This window comes from Rosa chinensis, chromosome 4 (assembly GCF_002994745.2).
Source record: "Rosa chinensis cultivar Old Blush chromosome 4, RchiOBHm-V2, whole genome shotgun sequence".
In the NCBI taxonomy this organism is placed as follows: Eukaryota; Viridiplantae; Streptophyta; class Magnoliopsida; order Rosales; family Rosaceae; genus Rosa; species Rosa chinensis.
This window is the reverse complement of record NC_037091.1, coordinates 58,663,770-58,679,468: the sequence shown is the minus strand read 5'-3', so window position 1 is coordinate 58,679,468 and position 15,699 is coordinate 58,663,770. Positions and strand designations below refer to the sequence as shown.

The 15,699-nt window shown below is 38.1% G+C and overlaps 4 protein-coding genes across 4 annotated transcripts; 1 reads left to right on the top strand and 3 right to left on the bottom strand.

Annotated features, from left to right (window-relative positions):
- Positions 1-4,111: 4,111 nt before the first annotated feature.
- On the bottom strand, positions 4,112-6,749 carry LOC112201033 (IST1 homolog). Its single transcript, XM_024342040.2, has 6 exons — positions 6,545-6,749; positions 5,955-6,087; positions 5,736-5,839; positions 5,259-5,430; positions 5,012-5,152; positions 4,112-4,680 (listed from the first exon to the last, which is right to left on the bottom strand). The coding sequence occupies exons 1-6, from the start codon at positions 6,592-6,594 to the stop codon at positions 4,339-4,341; spliced, it is 942 nt and encodes a 313-aa protein (XP_024197808.1). The 5' UTR covers positions 6,595-6,749; the 3' UTR covers positions 4,112-4,338.
- A 609-nt stretch (positions 6,750-7,358) lies between these two features.
- LOC112198135 (caffeoylshikimate esterase) lies at positions 7,359-10,305 on the bottom strand. The gene is made up of 8 exons (XM_024339197.2): positions 9,638-10,305; positions 9,502-9,531; positions 9,276-9,405; positions 8,988-9,134; positions 8,769-8,899; positions 8,065-8,202; positions 7,855-7,953; positions 7,359-7,762 (listed from the first exon to the last, which is right to left on the bottom strand). The coding sequence occupies exons 1-8, from the start codon at positions 10,052-10,054 to the stop codon at positions 7,544-7,546; spliced, it is 1,311 nt and encodes a 436-aa protein (XP_024194965.1). The 5' UTR covers positions 10,055-10,305; the 3' UTR covers positions 7,359-7,543.
- Positions 10,306-10,447: 142 nt separating this feature from the next.
- On the bottom strand, positions 10,448-12,552 carry LOC112198136 (caffeoylshikimate esterase). The gene is made up of 8 exons (XM_024339198.2): positions 12,215-12,552; positions 12,065-12,094; positions 11,856-11,985; positions 11,629-11,775; positions 11,413-11,543; positions 11,152-11,289; positions 10,855-10,953; positions 10,448-10,776 (listed from the first exon to the last, which is right to left on the bottom strand). Exons 1-8 carry the CDS (start codon positions 12,521-12,523, stop codon positions 10,558-10,560), a joined length of 1,203 nt encoding a protein of 400 aa, XP_024194966.2. The 5' UTR covers positions 12,524-12,552; the 3' UTR covers positions 10,448-10,557.
- A 235-nt stretch (positions 12,553-12,787) lies between these two features.
- Positions 12,788-15,167, top strand: LOC112198134 (pentatricopeptide repeat-containing protein At3g29230). The gene has a single exon (XM_024339196.2). The coding sequence runs from the start codon at positions 13,128-13,130 to the stop codon at positions 14,742-14,744; it is 1,617 nt and encodes a 538-aa protein (XP_024194964.1). The 5' UTR covers positions 12,788-13,127; the 3' UTR covers positions 14,745-15,167.
- The last annotated feature ends 532 nt before the right edge of the window (positions 15,168-15,699 follow it).

The window sequence follows — 15,699 nt, the reverse complement described above, 5'->3', positions numbered from 1 at the left end:
TCTTCACTGACAACTAAAAGGCTAACAGCTACCTAGCTATACAGCAAAAGAATAAGCATTCATCTGTGAAATGCACGGCATGCCCTAGCTAGCCTCACTGTTAAATATTTAACAATTATATATCGATTGGGGTATTTGTCGGTGTGTTGTGTCTATAATTAAGGTCTAAATGCTGCTTAACAAAGTTAAGGACAATTAATAAACATGGAGCGATTGTACTGTACTCTACTGTACACACACACACACTCTCTCTCTCTCTCTCATATATATATATATGTCTATCCATCTACCGGAGCGATCCCAAGATGATCAAAGGGATCGACATAGAGATATATTGAAGAAAGGTACGAGACTGCAAACTGGTCACTGTATATATTGTTGGTTGACAAAGATTGGGCCAGAGAAACAGAAAAAGAGAGGGATTGATCATGGACAATTGAATCTGTAGCTTAGCTAGCAGCTGCATGCGGTATTACTGTTCTAAAGTACAAAGTATAAGGCCAGAACTGATCCAAGAGATATATCACCTATTATCCATTTTTCATAAAATAAAATAAAAAGTTGCAAATATCTAATATTTCTAAAGCTAGAGTAGTTTGATAAGTATTGCAGTTAATATATTATTCACCGTCAATAAATCGATAATCATCACCACCTCTCTAGTCGTTTTCAGAGTTCCACTGATCAGTTTGTTGTGCTAATTAGTTATGTCTTTTATCCGATTACGTACGAAGACAATGACTTTAGCTCGTAATATTAACCCGGAATTGATTAATTAATTAGTTTGTTTTGCTTAATAGTTATCTCTTTTATCCGGTTAAGAAGATTATGACTTTAGCTCATAATATTCACCTGGCATTGATTATTGGCATGCATCAGTATAATTGACCAGTAATTACTAGTGCATGTTCCGTCTTGTTCTATGAAAAACTAGATATAGACTATAGAGCTAACTAGAATAGGCAAACCAATTGGACCAATGGAAATTCAACTCAAATCTTTTGTTTTTTTTCTTCCTTACAATTCTAATACCTATCATGAACAAAATGACATAAATAATTTTTATAATGAAAGGTTAAAGAAATTGGAACAGAACGAAAATTAGTGTCATGGAGATTATCATTCTACATAATTTAAAAGAAATAGGTGGTGTTATAGAGCATGGCATGGAGAGTAGTTGATCTTTTGGTTATATATGTGAAGTTAATTAAGCTTAAGCATTTATGATTGACCAGAAGAATTTAAATATTTATACAAGGTAATAAGTTCATAAGGGGAAATTCTAGTGTAGTGGTGGGTATCTCATACCCACATTTACAAAAGTGAGAACAAATTTTGTTGTCAAAGTTGTAATTTGAGTCATATTTTGTGTAATCTTAGTTCTAATAATGGTAATTACACCTCTTACGACATTTTTACAAGCTTTTGAACAAATTCGTTGTCAATATTGTAATTTTTGTTTAACTATATGTAAATAATACGTGTAAATGAATATGGTAATTTTTGTTCTCAATGTTGTAATTTTGGTTCAAATACTTGTAAATTTTTGTTCAAATAGTTGTAAATGAGGGTATCTCATACCCATCAGTACACTAGCATGTCTCAGTTCATAAGTATCGGAAAAAAAAAAGTATTGAGTTCATAACTTCATTTTCTGCAGATGAGGATATATTTAATTTTAGAGATCGAGAGCTTTAGCTAGCTACAGTTTAATTGATTTGACTAGTTAGAAAGTAGAAACTTGGCTAGCTCGTTTAGCTCAAAAGCATGTGTACACTACCTCTAGCTGCATGCATTTAAATTTTAAAGCAAGCAGCGACTCTGAAACGTGAACTTCTAGCTTCGATCATGCATGAAAATGAAGGAGGTATGCGAATCTCTGCAAATTATATGATGAAAGTGTGCCATATATATATATATATATATATATATATATATATATATATATATATATATATATGTCTGTTAAGAATGGTAATTACAAAACGGTACTCACCAAAACAAGCCTAACGAAATGGTAATTACATGATGTGTGGCTATCACAAACTAGCTTTTGTTTGGCTACTTTAGAACGATCAAATACTTACTACTACTATGAATGTCAAGGAGGCGGGGGAATTATACCATATTCCCACTCCGTCGGATGATCGGTTTGAATACTCATATATTATTTTTGTTTTGAAAAAATTATATTCTTCATTGAAAAATCCAAATCAAAATAAACGCAGGATAATTAGTATATGTGTAAAATACTTTACCACCAACACATGCTACCACTCATGTGCAAAATGTTATCCTCAGTCTCAAGGAAGAGAAAGCCTAAATTATCTCCTGATGGACATTTCCTTGATGGGGGGTGAAGGATTTACATAATGTTTCACAAAATTACTTGAAACGTTGTGCTTATCATGTCCGCTACACAAATATACACATTAATTCATAAAAAGGCAATAGTGTCGGGTTCGGGGAAGTTATATCCATACCCACCTACATCTGCTGTAGATTTCAGGGGTAAGGGTACTTTTGCTATCGCCAACCACTGATTAGGCTAGGTTCTAATGTACACTCCATTTGATATGTTTTTTTCCTTCTTTTTTTCCCGATACTTTTAAGAAGTAATATAAATGAAGAGTTATTCAGTTGAAGGCTTGAAGCTACGACAATTTAGGGTGTGAAACGACCAATGGAAACTGTGCGTGTTAAAACGAAATTCAAGACTGAAAAGGACGTCTCATGCATAATATCAATTAGTTGCCAACAATATTATCAAAGTTGGTTTTGTTGAGTGTCTTAGATATCACGCGGTTGATCCCCTGTTATGGCAATGTTATGATTCACACCAGGTTCTCTTTTTTGGTCCTGTTAACTTCGTCTCTGTCTTTATTACCAGTTCAGCTCTCTCCTCCTGTAAATAATCCATGTTACATCTTTGTCACACACAACTTTAACACTACTCTCTCTCTCTCTCTCTCTCTCTCTCTCTCTCTCTCGCGCTCTCGCTCTGGGGTAGGGCACAGTGAATATTACACAAGTACGGCTCTAGCTAGTGTGCCTTTCAGAAGAGTTTGCTGAAGTTTCATGCATGAGAATACCAGTGCCCTGTGTGAAACAGACGTGGTTCCTTGGTTGGATCAGAGAGCTAGGCGTGTGTGTGTGTGTGTGTATATATATATATATTGTGTGTGTGTGTCGTTGAGAAGTGTGACACTATTGTACTAGTCTACATCAGGTAATGTAAACTTGTCTCTGCCTCCATATATTGCCAGCCAGCATGATAACAATGCATCTATGAAAATGAAACCTAGCTTTACATATAGCCTAGCTCCCTAGGGCATGCAACAGGGATCTCTTATATGTAAACCTAGCTATAGCTTGCTAGGGTCCTCTCCCGGGCCTCTCGTTTATGCCAGTGTTGTGTAGATCGGAGTACTTGATCTCTGGTAAAGCAAACAAGAATGTTTTGGTTTTTACCATCTTCTCCAGCTGTGAGGCTGTGAGCAAGTCAATAACAGACTTGGTTTTCTCTGGTTTTACTTATAACCTATAACAGGGTTTGTTATTTCATGTTATTGATGTGCCCCTGGGAAATAAAACTAGTGTTTTTGGTAATTATGATATTGCTGCAGGTGTATATTTGAACCAAAAAAAAAAGTTACTGGTGAATATAATCCATGTTTTCATCAAGAAATACTTAAGCTACTGTGATAAAGAGAATGCTTCTTAAGCTGCGATCCTCAAGAATTAGAGAACCCAGTACGCCCAAATTAAAATTTTGAACAAAAGCAAGCCCATGTTTACTACACCCATGTTCATTGAATTCAATTTAGCTTTTTCGAATAGAAATGTAAGCCTATTTCTGGTTGGCAAAGAAATGATAGGAGTCTGAAACCTTAAACCCCGTAACAGTTCCCCTCGCAAAAAGAGAGTAAACTTTGCTAGACTAATTATTCTGTCCAGCAAACAAATGAGTAAGCCGGAGGAGATTGAAGCAGATTTAAATTCCATTCGGAGCTTTTGCCTCAATGCTAGGTAACGAATAGATGCAATCAAAATCATGATTCACAACATATGGCTCAAGGAGGGCCTGATAGATTAGACATATTGGTACTTGGAGTGAAACACAAAAGTAGTCGAAAATAGGTTGCAGTAAATGTTGATTAATGTTAGAGAAAATGAAGACATGCGAGTTCTTCACCACAAGATATACAAATCATATTCACCAGTAGTGTACCCTTTTTCACGTTCTTTGAAGAGAATTTGGAAGGGTGTTACCGAAGTAACATGTGTTTTCTTTAGTGTTGTGCCTCGTGCACTGGGATCAAATGATCAATTTGAGCACTATAATGACTTAACCAGCTCAGCAGCTGAACGGGCAGCAGCAGATGCGCGTTCAGCAGACGCAATGGCAGCTCGAGCTTTCTCCAGGATCTCAGATGATTGTGGTCTTGTTTCCCTAACTGGTACTGCATCATTATTAATTGATGGCTGAATCTCATCCGTACTTGACACATGCGTCTGAATTAAAGATCTTGGAGCAGGAATGTGTTGTTGAGGTTCTGGTTTAATCTCTGGGGGCTGAATATAATGTGCACCATTAGAAGGCGGAGAACTAAAAGACACTTGATTTGCAGGAGCTCGAGAAGGCAGTGCAGCTCCACCACTTATGTGCTTGGATCCACCCTACATATAATGGCAAAGGGTCCGATTTTAATCAGTGGAAATGACAGAGAATAGAAATTGAAATAAATTCTAATTCCACAATCAAAAATTTAGTTACAAGATGTGTGTCCAGTCTCGGATGCTATTTCAAAATTTCATGAGCAAGCCCTGTTAAGGCACTGAACTCATATAAAAATAATAATAGGGTAACTGTTGATTAACAAGTGTCAAAACAAAACCAAGGAACGATAACATAATCTGGTCATGGTTCTGAACAACCAAACAATGTCAGAAGTTTAAGCTACACCTAATCATTTTGAAAAAAGAGAAATAACACAATTGAGATTTGTACCAGCAGATCTTCATGTTTTCTACTGAATTCCGCTTCCGTGCTAGAAGAATCCCAATTCAGATTGTACTCTTGTGCGATTTCCTTCAATACCTTAAGCCTTGCCTCTCCAGAGGGAGCACTAACTGAAAGCTTTTCAATTATCTGCACAAATCATATCATGTATTGAAAAAGCAGTATTAGTTTTCTGACTACTGTAATGGCTGTTTCTTTAGAATTCAAACTTGCATATCCAATATAACCACTTAACAGTTCGGTTGACACCAGAATCAGGACGAAGCTCAGAGGCAGATGCTATAAATTCCTTCCCATATTTTGCTGTAAACAAATTCTTGATCTGCAATAAATCCGGAACTTCTGAACATCTTGGGGCAGAAAAAATTATGCTTGATATAGCCTCTCGTAGTTCTGGTGGGCAATCCCTGTAATAAGGAGAAAAATGGTTCAGATAATTGAGTAGCAATGGCATGAACGCATTACAGAATGATAAACAACTGTGCAGATCAAGCAAGCTTCAAATATCCATTCTGGTTAAAGGTTAAGACAAACCACAATGCCGAAACAGATTTCAAATCCTATTATATCCTTGTCCTCTAGACGAGTCTTTCCAAAGGCCTCATAAGTAAATAGTAATTCACAAGTGATTTATATGATCATGTTTGACAAGACGATCCCCCAGTACATCAGCATTTTTATAAAGCCGAAAAAACTACCTCTAAGGACTTACTTTTGGCTCTCAATAATGGGAACCCTTGCGAGGACAAATTCACAGAAAAGCTCCAATATCTCATAAGCAGCCCATATGTTTTGCTCTCGTATAACATGCTCCACCTACCAAATTATGAAAGGTTCATTCTTCAACAACATTATCTATCACAATTCAAGTACAGAGTAATCTAAACAAACAGGCATGGACATTGTTCCATATAACTCTTGAAACTTGTACCCGAATTCGAGCTATTGCTTCTTGGCCAGCCTGCAAAAACTGAGCAATCTCCTTGCGCATATGTTTAAGCTGCATATCTCTCTTGTTTTGCAGCAACTTAATCCGCGAAATTGCCAAGTTCAGACATGTTTTGCTACAAACAAACCATCAAGATCAACATTTACACCCACTCAACAACAAAAGCAATGCAAAAGAATACAAATTTTGCCTCCAAGCCTCCCAATTTGATAATCACACTCAGCTGAAACAACCCATTACTAAAGACACAACAGCATAAATGAATCAATAATATTGAAAAAAAAAAAATGCAAAAACCGATCAAAATATTGCCCCTACTAAACCCCACATGCTGAAATGTACTACACTGTATTGGGGATCTCACAGAAACAAGAATTTCGAAAACACACGCCTCACAGATTGAACTACAGAATTGAATAGCGGGCTCCAAGTATAAGTTGACCGACTCAAATTCATAGAGCAATTAAATCAAAGATCACCAAGAAAAACAGAACCCAGTTGATTAAATCGATCAAAATGAAGAAACGCTTATAGGGAAGATTAGATATGTAGAGGCCAAAGGCAAGACTGACCATTTTGTGCCGAAAACGCCTCTATTGAAGAGCTGGTTCAAGAGAGACATGGATGCCTATAAGAAGACGATGAAGCCTCTCGCAGGTAATCTTCTGATCGCTCACCTAAGGCTTTACGATATTTTTAAGCTTCTGGAAACCCAACTACTCTATCTATTCTTGAACCACGATGGACTCTCTCCTGCTTCCACCTCTGTTTGGCTTTCGCTGTCTTCAATTTTTAGTTATTATGTACCCTCATTTTTTACCGACACATTTTAACTTTTATCTTTTTCACATTTTACATTGACACTTTAGAAATTTTACTTATGGTCGGATGGCAAGCTCTAAAACCCACACATGTAGGGATTGCTAATATCTTCGGTCAGGTTCCGATGGTCTCTGAATGTCAGGAGGATAAATTTGGGGTCAAATCATGAAATGAGAATGTAATCACCACGATTTAAAACTAGAGATGATGCAAGCATGAAATTATGATCATATTTTTAATTTTTTTTTTTAAACTAGTCATATTTAATTTTTTTTTTTTGCTAAGATTTACATATTATGGCTTTACCGCGTTTGGATTTTTGATGCTTTGCTTGTGACTTTGTCAAGAATTTAAATTTTAAAAAAGAATACGAAAAACAAAATTTCAATTGAATTCTTAACCAAAGGGTTGGGGTGTTTTGTTGGTGAGAGGATAAAGGTATAGATTAAGGTGTGGAATGGATTCGGAGATGAGGATAACATTGTGACTCTGATTTCCAATCCGCTCCAATGTCATCCCTAGCGGGATGAAAGTTGTAAAATTAAAGTACACTAAGATTATCCATAGTGGAGAGATGGAGACATTTCCATTTGCATACAACGGAAGAATGAACACAGTTTACATTGGATGAACTTTAATCTTAGATTATTTCTATAAAATGCAGATTAATTATTACCCGTAAAAGGAAAGAAAAGAGAGAAGAGAGAATAAAAAGAAGAAAAAGCAATCAAGGACTAAAAGAACTTTGTCTACTTGAGCAAACACCGGTGATCAAGCCAAGTGATAATATCTTCAAGGACCAAAAAGATTCTATCATCAGGTTCTCCTTCAAGAATGCAATGAAAGCCATCTGGGTAGAGTTTTAGAGTTTTGTCTTTGCTTGAGGCCTTCTCATAAAGAAACTGGCTCACTAAGGGATCAGTCACCTTATCTGCAGCTCCATGAAGAACTAGCAATGGAGATGAAACCTGTGACATATGCATATCCCATTTGGTTAATTTATCCTTTAAGTTACTTTAAACACGACTAATAATTCAGGAAATCACAAAGTAAAACCTACCTTATGCACTTGCATCTCAATCTCCTTAGTAGCGTTTAGTAGTTCCACAGCAGTCTTCAATCGCGCGGGGCCATTGTAGCATGTCACATTGTAGACAGCCTGATTAGACATTAGCAAAGCATTATTGACTCAATTATCTTCATTCAATACTGAGTTGTTTTCTCCAAGATAACATTTTGCCTCAAGCAGAACATGTGGATAAGTACTAACCAGTTTCCTTTTCCTTTCATCTCTGAAGGCCAGCTCGGCCAAGTCTTTCTGCGGGACAAGCTTTGCTTTGGGGACAACATTGGACATAAGAGTTAATAGCTTCGCTGCCGCTGGTGGAGGTGTTACATCCTCTGCAATCTTTCAGCAACTCAATGTCAGCAAAAAATTTCATATTGTGAAGTACATTGGTCTACACACAAAATTAGGTCCTGCAACTTCTGGACCAGCTTATTAAGCAAATTCTGCACACAAGAAATCAACATCATCTTCTGTGAGTTGCTTGTGTTATGCTATGCTGGGTTAATTCTACTAATTGTTCGAAGAATGGCTCACCATTACGGACATATTTCACCGTTCCTATCATGCCTTGTGTAAGACAGGGTAAATTAACTTCCCTTGAGTGAAGCGGGACACATATCACAAGACTACTACTTGTCAAGATTGTCCATGTAAATAGGCAATCAACTAGTATCAATACTACAGACTCAGCTAACTAGTAGTAGAAACCTACAAGTCTCAATTTGCTAAAATTGGAGTCATCAGAAGAAAAACCATAAATCCGAACAATGAGACAGAAGTCTTTAAACCTAAGTCAACGATACTTCAGAGATTAATATCATATAGGAAACTGAAACTGAAGATGAAGTTGATGAATGCTAAATATAGTTCAATAGATGTATACATTGGAACAAGTATGAACTTACTTTACACATTGGAGCCACAAGAACTATGCCATCCCATGCATATGGTTGCTTAAAGTGAACTTTGAGAGTAACAGCTCCACCCATGGACTGGCCCAATATGAAGTGAGGCAACCCTTTCAACTCAGGTTTTGCTGTCAGGCACAATTTGAAAACAACTAGTTAGTCTAAAGGCTAGGCTGCAACCCCTGATAACGAACACAGTTAAGACTAAAGCCAAACCTTTAATCTTTGTATACTGTTCAATAACATCGTCAGCTAGCTGATCAAAGCTCGGGATATAACCATGCAATCCTTCTGAAAGGCCAAAGCCTGGGTAGTCCATGGCGTACACAGCGTACCCAGCTGCCGCAATCTGCTTGGCAATACCTGAAAAATGCAAATATCACCAATACCATCCCCTGTGCATAACCCTTTAAAATGTGGCTCAAGTATGACAATGTACCAAAATCAAGAACATACATGAAAGCGCCACAATTTACTCATAATAGAATATCCAAGTTAACAAACCTTCAAAGAAGAAAACGCAAGTATCACCATAACCATGGCAGAAACACAATACGCCTTTAATCGGAACACCTTCTCTGGGCTTCCAGCTTTTACAGAAAATTCCTAGCCCCCTTGAATTTATTTCGTACCACTACAAGGTACAAACCCAGAAACAATTACAGTAAATAGTACTGTACACACATTCTATCCATAATACTTGCATATTTGCAAAAGTAACAAGCTTTACCTCTTCTGTTCTGATCCCAGTTGGAGCCAACTATCCACCAACCCATTGCAATTCAAGAGCAATATAAATAGTCAGACTACTAACTCATAGATAACAAATCAAAGGGTGGTAAGTAACCACGTAATCACAGACCAACCTTAAACAAGCAGTGATCAAGTTGCTGCTGCAGCTCAACGAATGCGGATCGAACTCTTCTCCGAGCCGGAGCACAGTCAAGGCTCTGATCGGCGATCAAATTGAGCTCCTCGCTAACGCCTTCAATGGGTGGCCTTCTTCTCTTGGTCTTGACCGCTGCAACTATTATCTGACTTGTTCTTCTGGCGGCGACTGAAAATGTAGGCCTCTGGGTTTGGAGTTGTTGGGGGCAGAAAGGAAGCTCCAGTTGCTGGAATCTCAGAGCTCGAGAAAGTTCCATGGTGAGTTTGGTGAGGAAAACGTTAAGCACGGAGCTCTCAGAGTTCGAATGAAACTGAGTCAGATGACTAAGGTTGATGCTAGAGTTTTGACCGTCCAATGTGGACATCGCTGTCTCTGGAAGATGCACATGGAGCATGTGTAAAATATTTATCTACATTGTCTGTTGGTATTCCATTAGAAAAACTACGGCTACAACTGTGATTCACATGAATCATATAGTACTAATTTTTGCCTCTGCGGGTGTACATTTTCTTAAGGCAACCGTTTCAATTTTGAATTTAATCGAAAATTCTATAGTCTTACGGAATATTGAAATTATAGAACCAAAAATTGTTAGTAATTAATTGTGGTACAATGAAGTTTTTTAACCAAAGTACTGTAGAATACTCCTAATTTATTCAGTTGAAATGCTGTTTTCCAATCATTGGTGCGAGATTTTTTGAAAAGTAGCTGATATAGCTTGGAAGCAAATGACAGAATTACATAGGGAGGCCCTCGTAATCCCAACTTTTGAGCTGTAACTCCGTAATATTATCATCTTCCACCAGGTTCTGTTCAAGCAGTGTATCATAATGTTCAAGGGATATACAGAAAGGAATTAGCTGCAAAATACAAGGAGGCTAGAAATGACAATATATTTTAGTTTCGGAAGCACCGGGAATCAAGCCAAGTAACAATGTCATCAAGGACGGTGAAAATTGTGTCATCAGGCTCCCCTTGAAGGATGCAGTGATAACCATCTTGATAGAGCTTCAAAGTCTTATCCTTGCTAGAGGACTTTTCATACAGCAACTGGCTCACCAAAGGGTCTGTCACCTTATCTGCTTCTCCATGAAGAATTAGCAATGGGGATGAAACCTGCAACATGTTTAGAATCTGGTCAATTCCTGCTGGTTTATAAGAAATTGGTAAAGAAAACCACAAATATCATCCGACCTTATCCAACTGCATTTCAATATCGCTAGTGGCCTTCAGAAGTTCTACAGCTGTTCTTGATCGCATTTGGTCCTTATAAGAAATCACATTGTAACCAGCCTATGTAGATAGACTAGCATCAGTATTTTGTTGGGGTTGAAAATAATGAAACAGCATGTGTGATTCCAACAATTGATTGAGGTTGATTCAATGAGTCTGCAGCCTATATAGTCATCACTAAACCATCTTGTACACTAAGCTCTTCCAGTACAACACCATACACGTCAAATTAAATTGAGAGAAGCACATAGGGCTAACCGTTTTTCTCTTTCCGAGCTCTCTGTAGCTTAGATGAGCTATCTCTTTCTGTGGGAAGAGTTTTGCCTCGGGCAAAACTTCAGACATGAAGGCTAATAGCTTCAGCACTATTGCTGGAGGCATCACATCATCTGCAATCTTGAAAGCTCAAAATCAACAAATCTTTTTGAATTGGTGAAACAAAAGAGAATAAGGATTGTGATTATCAAACTAAATCATTATCAAAGCTAACACATTTCATCAGAGGAGGAGCTTAATTACTTTACACATTGGAGATACAAGGATCACTCCATCCCATTCATGCGGTTCCTTTAGATGAATCTTTAGAGTGACAGCTCCACCCATCGACTCCCCCATTATAAAAAAGGGCAAACCTTTCACTTCAGATCTTCCTGAATTGTGGGACAAAGCAATTAGCCAATAGCAACCATATTATAACCAATGCCATTAGACCACTCTAACCAATCAATTTCACACCTTTGATACTAGTAAATTGTTCAATAACATCATCGACCAACTCATCAAAGTCTGGGATGAAACCATGCAACCCTTCAGAAAGACCAAAACCTGGATAGTCTACTGCATATACAGCGTACCCAGACTGAGCAATTCTCCTAGCAATACCTGAAAATCAAAATTTCACGCGTAAAGATAAAACCTTTCAAATTTTGGCAATCAGAAAATGAAAAGACACAGAGGCCAACCTTCAAAGAAGAATGTGCAAGTACTACCGTACCCATGGCAAAAACATAAGCCAGCTTTGATTTGATCACCCGGTTTCGGCAACCAGCTTTTGCAGAAAATTTCCATACCCCTTGAATTCCTTCCATACCACTAAATCGCCAGACTCAAGTTTTAAATCCATAACAATAAAACCAATGAGATTACAGAGATAAATTCATTTCTTTCCTACCTCCTCTGTTCTGATGCCAGCATGATCCATCTGAATAAATATCACCAACATGAGTTCAATTATCAAGATCAAAACTTTGAATCTCATACTAGTGTAGCAGTGGCAGTAGCATTAGCATTAGCACTAGACTATGATCGAAATTCAACGAACCTTGAACAAGCAATGGTCAAGTTGTTTATGCAAGTCGATGAATGCCGAGCGAACTCGTCTCCGAGCAGGCGCGTGATCCAGGTTCTGCGAGGCGATGGTGTTCATCTCTTGGCTTAAGCCTTCTATAGCTGACCCTTTCCGAGCCGTGACCCTGAACTGAGTTTTGGGCACTGGAAATTGTAGTTTGGGGAACGAGAGTAAATTGGGTACTTGCTGTTTTTGCAGGTGTTTGATCGGAGAGCTATATCTCCGGTGAAACAGAGACGCCTCTGGTGATCGGAAACTCAGGGAAAGGTTCATAGCTGTCATAATTGACTCGTTTTTAGAAAGTCAATACAAGTCAGTATTTATATCGAGGAGAATTCCACAAATGATCACTTAACTATGACTCATTCGACACTTTAGTCACTGAAGTTTCAAATATATCACTTTGATCACTCAACTATTACACTGTCAATCACTTAAGTCATCCACAGAGTATTTTTTATAATTTTTTTAACAAAGTGATTGACAAAATGACTTACGTAATTCACAGTGTATTAGTTGAGTGACTAGAGTGATTGACGGAAAAAACTATGCGAAATCATATTTGTCTGGAAAAAAGGAAATGAAAAAGTAGTGTACATTCTTCATTTTAGAGGTTTTAGGGTTTAGTGTTCATGACGATAGATGAATTAATGCTTGCAAAGCAACTAGCTTTCTCACTTGCGTGGTGAAGATAGCGAAGATTGCGCTTACATTGGCCCAAAAATCCGCTCACAGAATCGTTGAAGAAAAGTTCATCTCACTCTTGCAGTCATGTAAGAGTATAAAGCAACTTCACCAGATACAGGCGCAGGTAACCCTCCACGGTTTTTCACGGAATGGCTACGTTACCCCGAAATTAGTCACGGCATGTGGGGAACTGAAGCAAATGGGTTATGCCCGCCAGGTGTTCGATCAAATTCCTGAACCAAATTTTGCTCTATGGAATGCATTGTTGAGAGGGTATGCAAAGAATGAGATTCATAGGGAGGTTGTAGCTTTGTTTGGTAGGATGAAGAGCATGGACATAATGCCGAATTGCTATACATTCCCCGTTGTGATCAAATGTTGTGGGAGATTGAGTAGGTTGGTAGAAGGTGAAGAGGTGCATTGTGTTGTGATAAAATGTGGGTTTAGAGCAAACCCCTTTGTGGGAACGACGCTGATCGAAATGTATGCGGCTGGGGGAGTAATTGGAGCTGCTTATAAGGTGTTTGGTGAGATGTTTGAGAGAAATGTGGTTGCTTGGACTTCCATGATTAATGGCTACATTTTGGGTGGTGATATGGTTTCTGCACAGCGCCTTTTTGATTTGGCGCCAGAACGAGATGTTGTGTTGTGGAACACTATGGTTTCTGGTTATATTGAGCAGCGGGATATGGTAACGGCTAGAAAACTTTTTGATAAGATGCCGAGAAGAGATGTTATTTGCTGGAATACGGTATTGAATGGCTATGCAAGTAATCAAGACATTGAGGCTTGTGAGGATTTGTTTGAGAAGATGCCTGAGAGGAACGTTTTCTCGTGGAATGGATTGATTGGCGGGTATGCACGCAATGGACGTTTCATTGAAGTTCTGGAATCTTTCAAGCGGATGCTTACTGAGGGTAATGTGCTTCCTAACGATCCCACATTAACAACTGTGCTGTCAGCGTGTGCGAGATTAGGAGCTCTTGATTTGGGTAAGTGGGTGCATGTATATGCAGAGAACATAGGATACAAGAGAAATGTATATGTTGGGAATGCGTTGATTGACATGTATGCAAAATGTGGTGTTGTTGACAATGCAATAGATGTCTTCAAGAACATGGATAAGAAAGATTTAATTACTTGGAACACTATAATATGTGGCTTAGCAACACATGGACGCGGGGGTGATGCCTTAAAGTTGTTTTCACAGATGAAGACTTCTGGATTGAAACCAGATGGGATCACCTTCATAGGCATTCTGTGCTCTTGTACACATCTAGGATTAGTTGAAGATGGCCTGTTGTATTTCCAATCAATGGTTAGTGACTATTCAATTGTGCCTCAAATTGAGCATTATGGTTGTATGGTTGATCTGTTTGGACGAGCCGGTCTTTTGGAACAGGCTGTGGAGTTTGTGAGGCAGATGCCAATAGAGGCAGATGTTGTCATTTGGGCTGCCTTACTTGGAGCATGTCGAACTTACAAGAACATTGAGTTGGCTGAGTTGGCTCTTGAACGGCTCATTGAACTTGAACCAAAAAACCCTGCCAATTATGTCATGCTTTCGAATATATATGGTGATCTTGGGAGATGGAAAGATGTGGCAAGATTAAAAGTTGCAATCAGGGATACCGGGTTCAAAAAATTCCCCGGTATTAGCTCTATTGAGGCCAATCATGGTGTGGTTGAATTTTGTTCCTTGGATAAGAGGCATCCTGAGACCGAGGAAATATATGAAGCCTTGAAGGGATTGACCAGTGCGCTAAGATCATCTGGATATGTACCAGACATTCTGGAGCTTGGGCATGGAGACTAGTCATAGTACCGAAATTAGGGAATACTTTTATTCATCTTTGATATTATTGGATTGCAAGAATTAAAATAATCAGGTATGGCACTTCAAAATCTCTGTTTTTTGTTCCTTTTTTGGACTAAGAATGAGCTCAATCCAATTAGCTAAGCCTTATCATATTGTTGCCGTAACTCTATAGTTTCATTTATAAACTTATTCATTTTGTGGTGGTTTAATTTCCCATTACTAGCTTCTCCTGCTCAGACCAAAATAAAAAAAAAGCTTCACCCGCATTGCCTCCATTTCTGAAGTCACTGGATCTTTATCAGTTTGATTTGTTTTGCTTTGTTTAAGCTAAAGCCCAATATGCCTTTAGGCCACAGGCCTTTTGACTCTTTCAGAACTAAAACATCAAAGAAATGGAGCTGGGGAAGAAAAATTCGTGCCTGAACTCTGTAGCCCATAAGTTGTCATTTGCTTATTTTTTAATTACTTTCATGAATAGATAATTGAAAGCCATTTTCAGTTTGATGCTCCTGGGTTCCATTTCAACAGCTCCTGAACTTAAAAACCTTTGGTTGTCGCTTCATTTATATATAAACATGAAACCTAATCCATCATCCTCTGAACTCAATAAACTAGCTGACATGACATGCTTAACTTGTTGGTATTATATGTTTGTCGTTAAGCTAACAATCATTTGTTTATCTAATCTCTTAATGTCTCCTAATCCCTACTTAAAAACGAAACTGAACACTTCATCAAGATAAGTCCGGCGGTTATATATTCATTCTTGACGCCTAGATGACCATCAAATGCAGTGTAAATGGGTAATTAAGCCAGGTGGTGGGTAGTCTTGGCAAGTTTTTTATTTTATAATTATCGAGTATATCGATCTGGTTCACCAATAAAAGAGTATAAATCCAGATATAGACACTAGTATACGTTATCTAGTTTATCTGTCTCTTTCATTATGCAT

Coding starts and splice junctions, on each gene's coding strand:
- LOC112201033 (XM_024342040.2), bottom strand. CDS start 6,594: ATGTCTCTCTTGAACCAGCTCTTCAATAGAGGCGTTTTCGGCACAAAA. Junction 6,088..6,544: donor GGCGTTTTCGGCACAAAATG/GTCAGTCTTGCC, acceptor GTTTGTTTGTAG/CAAAACATGTCTGAACTTGG. Junction 5,431..5,735: donor CCCATTATTGAGAGCCAAAA/GTAAGTCCTTAG, acceptor TCCTTATTACAG/GGATTGCCCACCAGAACTAC.
- LOC112198135 (XM_024339197.2), bottom strand. CDS start 10,054: ATGCTCCATGTGCATCTTCCAGAGACAGCGATGTCCACATTGGACGGT. Junction 8,203..8,768: donor TTGTGGCTCCAATGTGTAAA/GTAAGTTCATAC, acceptor AGTTGCTGAAAG/ATTGCAGAGGATGTAACACC. Junction 7,763..7,854: donor TTGAGATGCAAGTGCATAAG/GTAGGTTTTACT, acceptor CATATGTCACAG/GTTTCATCTCCATTGCTAGT.
- LOC112198136 (XM_024339198.2), bottom strand. CDS start 12,523: ATGACAGCTATGAACCTTTCCCTGAGTTTCCGATCACCAGAGGCGTCT. Junction 12,095..12,214: donor TTGACCATTGCTTGTTCAAG/GTTCGTTGAATT, acceptor ATATTTATTCAG/ATGGATCATGCTGGCATCAG. Junction 11,290..11,412: donor TTGTATCTCCAATGTGTAAA/GTAATTAAGCTC, acceptor TGAGCTTTCAAG/ATTGCAGATGATGTGATGCC.
- LOC112198134 (XM_024339196.2), top strand. CDS start 13,128: ATGGGTTATGCCCGCCAGGTGTTCGATCAAATTCCTGAACCAAATTTT.